This window comes from Phymastichus coffea, unplaced genomic scaffold (assembly GCF_024137745.1).
Source record: "Phymastichus coffea isolate CEN01 unplaced genomic scaffold, Cenicafe_Pcof_1.1 PCOF00367, whole genome shotgun sequence".
Classification (NCBI taxonomy): domain Eukaryota; kingdom Metazoa; phylum Arthropoda; class Insecta; order Hymenoptera; family Eulophidae; genus Phymastichus; species Phymastichus coffea.
The window spans coordinates 1-7,305 of record NW_026707178.1 but is presented as its reverse complement, the minus strand read 5'-3'; the positions used below and the strand labels follow the sequence as shown (position 1 = coordinate 7,305).

The window sequence follows — 7,305 nt, the reverse complement described above, 5'->3', positions numbered from 1 at the left end:
CCGCATATACTTGGCGGATATCGACTTCGAGAAGTTCAAGCTTGTTTTGTGATTTTTTCTGCGGTTAAATTAAATTGACAAAATTGATTTAAAAATTACAAGAAAAATGACAATTATATTTTATCGTTGAAATATTTTATTTTGATGCTGAAACAGATGGTTAAACATGGTCTCAATAGTGTTTTTATATCTATTTTTATAGCTTTAAGATCCAGAAAAACGTAACATTTTTTTATTCAACAGCACCTTTTTTAATTAACGTCAACGCTCACTGAATTATCATATTAATCTGATTTCTATCCCGTGAAAAAACTACAATAGCGCACAAGTCTGAAGCTTGCGTTCGCCATGTTCAACCTTTGTTGTAGAAAAAATTATTAGACTAAAGATAATGTAATAACCGCAATGTGTTCTCAAAGTTAGCGCTAGAGTACGATTTGTAAGAATATAAGAAGGAGAAACTTGTAAATGGCGAACCTCCGCGATATTTGTTACGGCAGTCAGTCAGATACAATAGTTTCAGCACGATCCCGTCTAGGTCTGACAAAAAGGCCTCGCATAAATATGAAGTCGCTTTCATTTGGCGCTGTACATTGTTTTTCCTCGGGGGTGGGGGCGGCAAAACGAGACGAAGAAACGCCAAGTTTGCCCGTTAAAACGCCGTACAACGCAACGACTAAATTTCCATTAGGACTTGATTTAGCGACGCGGCGAACTTTTCTCCGCCGCCGCCGCCACCAACGACAAAGACAGTGTACAGCGTTCTCCAATTTGCTCTTCTTCGCGCGCGCACGTGACAACGCTCGTTGTCTTTTACGAAACGACGTGTGTAAGCGTGGCTGGCTGCCCGAGTTCTCCGCTCTTTCTTCCTCCTGTTCTTTCCCGTGGTTTTGTACGTTTCTAATACACTCACAACGTCCAGTAGAAAATACTCGCTAAAGTCAGACTACAGCAGCTAAGAAACTGCCCTGTCTCCTTTCGCCGACACGATTACCTGTTTCTCCTATTTTTATCTAGGTACTTCGAATTTTGTTTGTATATTTCATTATAACTTTTTCGTTCTTAAAATTATTACTTTCATTTAAGCGACAATATAGTACAATAGTGCAATAGTGATCAGGTTTTTTTTTCCATCCAATTATTTACTTTTGTATTTTTACATGATTTTTTCATTTTTTATACAGACACTTGCAAATAATGACATTTATATTGGCATATATTTTGTTCATTTTGCATACAGGTACTCATAATTAATTTTTTGTAATAATCAAGTATTTTTTATAATAATCAACTATGTTTTATAATAAATTTATTCTTTCAACATTGTAACCACAAATTTCTTGTTGTATGAAAATGTTTACAAATAAAATGGTTTACCACCAAACACGTTTTATCTATTATTTTATATAATACCAGCCTATTATCAAAGTGCATGCTCGGCAATCGCAAATTTGTCTAATTTACAACTCGTCTAACGTACCATTGCACGCATTCAATTTCGTGCAGTTCCGCGGGACTTTCGATTAGCGATGATTGCCCAGGGTTCTTATTAATGTTGGAGTGCGCGAACGGGGCGAACTATTGGATGTAAAACAAGATTCAATGTTGAAAACTGAAGAGCACTCATGATCGGCAGAAAGAAAAAGAACGATGAACGAAAAAAAGGCAATTTCGAACAAGTTTGAATTGGTAAACAACGCAGTTGGCTACAGAGAACCCAGGTGGATTGGTACGTAGAGACGACCGATAAAAGGCGGCGCGAAATATTCCAATCCAATTGCATTAGGCAAGTTCGTGCGGCAGAGGTGGCGGATTCATTTCCATATCAAACAGACGAGCGCTGCGCTTCCCGTGCGCAGGTAAAATCGACAAAAGCTGCGCGCATCTACATGCATAGCTCCGGAGATAGCCGTATCACACGCGCGCTCGCGGGCAAAGCTAATTATTTGGTCGTTGGGCATCTAACGAGGCATGACCATTCGTTGTCCGCTTCGTTAGTCTCTCGTCTCGTTCGGCGACGGGATAATTAGTCCGGGTGAGGCGGCGGATCGCGAATCGCTGCAAAAGATACAAATAATTATTGTCATTGGGATTTATGGGGATGGGACGCGCGAAGGGAGGATTACCCGGGGAAACTACAAGAAACTATTATTACTCGGGGCCTCGCGCGCCGCCGCTGCGGCCGCCGCTGTTTCGCGCAGTTTGTCTCTCGGGGGAGTGCCCGTAAATCAGTCGGGCGCGCCCGGAAAAAACCGGCGAGAGGGCGGAAAAATCATACGGCCTTTTTCACCCGTCGCGAATTACTAGCCAATTTGGCTGCCGCTACTGCCGCGGAGCGTGAAAAAGAAAAAAAATTCGCGAGGCACACCTCGTAAATCCTAGCCTGCGCTCTGACGTTCATTACAGCCGTGCTTGCGCGCTGGTTCCTCTCTCTCTCTCTCTCTCTCTGCCCTCCGAGGACGACGCGAGATTAAAGAATTTTCGGATGCGACGGCTCGCGTGTCTGTTCGCCGGCGCTCGAGTCTATCTACAGCTTTATCGTCAAATCCGCGGATGTCGCGCTGGCATTCGATAAGCGAGGTGACAAGCTCCAGAGACGAGAGAAGCATTATTGTTCCTCCGTGAATCGGTATATTCCGTTGCGACGCGATCGGGGCGAGGCTTTTTAATCAAGCTTGCCATTGTTTCAAAAATAATCGCAACGCGAAAAGCTCATCGCCGTCGCAATTTTAAACGCACTATTCTCGGGAATCGAGTTTTCGGAAATGGCGCTGCGATGGACAAACAATCGACGAAAGTCACAATGACTCACGCGAACGATTAAAAAAGAGAAAGAGAGAGAGAGAGAGAGAGAGAGAGAGAGAGAGAGAGAGAGAGAGAGAGAGAGAGAGGCAGAGGGGAAACTAATTAAGATATCTCCCAGCATCCGAGATACGAGTAGCTCGCGTTGATGCGCGCATGCACTTGGCTAAATCGACAGCTGCATTATTACGCGACGCACGCGCATATTTAGGCTGACGTATATATTCGTTGCTCAAAATTCAGCCGGGAGAGAGACGCATAACATGCCCCAACGGACGAGAGTCCGTTGTGTGCGCGTGCGGCTCTGCGGTCGGGATCGAAAATGGAGGAGAGAGCTCTAGCGGTTCTCGATTATTTTCGGACTCCGCGCGCGGCGTCCACTCGATTATTTAGGCGGCCGGACAGCCGGGGAGGCTGTAGAGAGAGAGAGGGCGATTTTTCTGGCGCTCGTCGGGCAAAGTTTTCGAGCTACAACGCGACGACGCGTCCCTCGCACATGACGAATCGCGAAGTAGTTGGCCGTGCGCACGCAAAACCGCTTGCGAGCTTGCACCGCGCGCTTAATGCTCCCCGTTATCCGTTAGCCCGCGTAGGTACCGTTAACCAACGCTACGCGCAGAAGTTACATTCGTCGGGCGCCCTGCCTATCGATTGAGTTTTTGAGCTTAAGGCTACGGGTGAATATGTAGAGCAGAAGTGCCTGCTTTCATTTTTAACCGAGTTCCAAAGTGCGAGCCTGCGACACGTTCGTTCGCTAAAGTTAGATGCATTCATCGATGAAATTAACGAACGAACACAGTGGGAGCAAACACAATTCTAGGAATTCCTAGTTTACTCTGCTTACTGGAAAACTACGGCTGTTTAGTCATTCACGTATCTTTCACCGAGAAAAACGATAGCTATTTCGGCAGGCTGTCGTTAAAACTGTCAGCAGTACCAAAATCTTTCCCTCATTGTGTCAGTCTCGTGAAAATCGCTCGATTTAGTATTGAACCAGGTAATCTCGCTTGCCGTCACGCTAAAATCGAGAATGGAAGAACCACTTCTCTTGCCAAACTTGCACTTTCGTGGGGACGTAAATAATCCCATATCGCCGAGACCGCGAGAAAAAAAAAAGCGCGGAGCCAGCAATGCGAGAGAACAGCGAGGCCGTTCACGCTCGAGAATCTCGCATGAATTAACTGGTCCTCACGGATGCTGCTCTGGAGGGGTTTTGTGAAAAAGTCGAATTTATATCGCCGGCCGCCAAACTGCACAGGCGCGCGCGTCAGCCGCCATCGACGATTCATTAGTCCTTCGTCCTCGTTCAAAAAAGAGCAAAGCAAGGCAGAAAAGGCACGAGCAAAAAAACAAAAAACAAGGAAGAAAAACAGTTTGTCGAGCGAAAGCAGAGACAACGGCGGTTGTTTGTCTAGAAGAAGGAGGAGGGCGCGAGAAAAACAGAGCCGTTCGTCGCGGGGGAGGCACGGACAGCTATAGAGCAACTCGAAAGCTCGCCCGCGCGTATAGATATTCGTCGGTCGGCACATGTTCGCAGCACGTATATGCATATGTACGTGTGCGGAGTGGCGGCGCGAGCACGGCTAGCGCGCGCACAGTCGATCCGGCCGGCGTCGCGCTGTCGCCCCCGTCGGACTGCGAGAATAATACGCGTGCGCGCTCGCGCGCGAGAAAGAGAGAGAGAGAGAGCCCGAATATTTTTCAAGCACAAGGCAGTGTGGCGGCGTAGCAGCCGCGTCTTTTGCTCGTGGCCTCAGCATGGACAATGAGACGTGCAGCAGCGGCGCCGATCCCGATCCCAGCAGGTTCGTTGCTTTTTCGCGCGCTCATTGCCCCGAGCCTGCTCAATCGAACGAGCGTACGTACACACAGCTGCGGCCTCGAGCGCATCGACGTCCAGCCGGACAATAAGGACGGCGTGCTGACCGCTGGCCAAGTGCTCACCGGCACCGTCGTCTTGCAGCTGAGCCAGCCCTCGATCGAGGCACTGGGTAAGCGCGTGCACGCGAGCCCTCCCCGCTGCCAGAGGGATCGTCTCGCTAATCGTCGCGCGCGAAACGGCTCGGCCAGCCGCCCGCCCGCGGCGCCAGCGAGGCTCCGCGTCTCCGGCATTCCCAAAGATCAAGTGCCGCGAGTTACGCAACGGTATTTTTATCCAAGGCCTCGGCAGCAGCGTGGGCGTTATCACGATTCTTCCTCGTGCAGAAATTGAATTTTTCGTCCCTCCTTGGCGTGCGTTCCTCGCGCGCGTCGTTCCCGAGCTCAATTTCTCCCCTTTCGTTTCGCTCCGCCGAAATAGCTCGCGAGTTTGATCATTCTAATGACATTTTTCTAATTCCGATAAGTCGACACGACACCTGGTTAATGAAGAGGGTGGGAAAAAAAGCCTCGCCGGAGCTTGGAAATTCAATTAGTCGACTTTGCGCTGTTTCGCTGGAAATTAACGCGCGCCCGACTGCGCACCATTGCCAAGCAAGAAACTCGGCGCGGTCTCCGTGTCAAGGGCGAAGCGGAACGAACGGTCGAAAATTATATAGGAAAATCGCCAAAAACTAGCGATAGAACCGCTGCCGTGCGTTGATTCGCGGCGATCGATCGCGAACTTTCTTCGAAAAGTGTAAAGCCTCTCAAGGATCCGCGAGGCTAACCCGGTTTAGGCCGCTCAGCTAATAAACACGAATAAGTGACGGCGTCGTCGGGGATATCGACGCGCGGCGCTCGATCACTCGCCTCGCGTGATGCGCCGCCAAAGTGAAAAGAAGAAAGAACGAAAATAAAAAAACGAGCAGAAAGGTCGCGCCGGCCGCGTGGTTACGCGATGCGGCTATCGGGCGCAGGATCGATGTCGAGCCGCGCGATGACACGCCAGGAATTTGTCGAGCCGACGCGCGCTGATTACACGCTTTCGCCTCATTTGATTTATATACCCGTCGACGCGATAAGTGAGTGGGGGGGGGGGGCGCGCTTGGGTAGCAGCAGCAGCAGCTGGTGGCAGCAGCGGTGGTTCGCCCGAGAGGGGCACGGCTGCGCTCGAGCTGCATTCGCCGTTCTCCACTTTTCCTCGAGATTGGGCACGAAGCGAGCGCGATTCGCTCGGCGTGGCCTCGGATTCATTCGGCGACTTCGGGCGGAAAGATAATTATGCGCAATCGATACGCCGCGCTCCCCGCAAGCGAAAGTGGAGCGCGCGAGCCGTTTCCCTCTGCCGGCCGCGCTCGTCTGATTCGCGCTTGAGCTTTTTCGTTTGTCGATTCGCGATTTGTCGCAGCGGGCGAGGTGCCGCGCAGTATCGCGCGCTCGCGTTAAGAGTTTGTCGGCTGGCCGCGGGCCGCCCGCGAGGGAGAATCTTTGTCGACGCAACTTGTTATCGTTATCGATCCCCGCGGGGGCGCCGACGGAAGACTACTGGCGGAATTCGGGCAAGTTCCGTTCGCCTCGTGTGCCGGCGCGCAGCTTCTTACGACGACATTGTTCGGCGGCGCGTCGTCGATATGCGCTCGCGCAGGAATGCTCGCAACCGGGGCGACGATTTTTGGCGTCGGGACGTTTCCCTCGAAGAGGTGCTCACCGCAAACGAGCGGACGGTCTGTAAGGGAAGCACCGCGCGTGCGTGTTGTCTGTTGTTTGTTGTTGTGCGCGACGCGCCACAACAAGGGATCCGGCTGAGGTGCAAGGGCGAGGCGAGGGTGCACTTCACCGATCGATCGGTCGGCATCCGCCGGAAATACAGCGCCGAGGAGGCTTACATCCACCTGGAGCCTTATCTCGTCGGCGGTAAGTCTCGAAGGCAGACCGAAGCCTCGCGCCGGGGAGGACGACGACGATAATGCGTCACTGTCTCTTATGTAGATGGCCAGTCGAGGAAGCAAGTGGCCACAGGCAACTACCCCTTCAGCCTGAATCTACCGGAAAGTACGCCGTGCAGCTTCGAGGGACTGTACGGCCGCGTCAGATATTCCCTGAGGGCGAGCCTCCTTATAAACGACCAGCTCACATTTCACAGCTCCGTTGTGCCTTTTACACTCAATTCCAAATGCGATCTCAACCACGATTCTCTCGCACCGGTAAGTAGCCTTATTTTTGCGCTTCCCAGCTGCATCGCGAGCGATTGTCAGTTCGTTTGCGCGACCTCACCTTATCGACCAAGATTGCGCTGATAATCAATTTAGTTTAATGTAAATTCGACGATCATCTTCTTAAAACGTCTACATTGAGCATTTAATATTCATTTTACCAATCTCTGTGCATAAGCTGCACATTCCGTTAAATGTCGACTCGTGGATCGAGGCTCAAATTGGAATCAGTTTATATCGAAAGAATTCTATTACTCCACGGAATTACATCGCGCTTTTAATTATTGAAGCTTCTGTTGTGTGAAAGACGGTGTGTCTATCGATATAGCCGTAAAATATAAGATGCGAGTTGACGATCGGAGAGGGTTTATTTGTGAAATCGCGCTTGCAGCTACTTTGGCCAATTCTGTCATTTAGCTCTGCTTGACGG

General features: G+C 50.3%; 1 protein-coding gene across 1 annotated transcript; it reads left to right on the top strand.

The window, feature by feature from the left end:
• Positions 1-4,510: 4,510 nt before the first annotated feature.
• LOC131674977 (arrestin domain-containing protein 17-like) lies at positions 4,511-6,866 on the top strand (the record flags this gene model as incomplete). Its single annotated transcript, XM_058953775.1, has 4 exons — positions 4,511-4,607; positions 4,675-4,793; positions 6,457-6,576; positions 6,652-6,866. Coding segments are annotated over exons 1-4 (501 nt in total), but the record flags the coding sequence as incomplete, so codon positions are not given.
• Between the last annotated feature and the right edge of the window lie 439 nt (positions 6,867-7,305).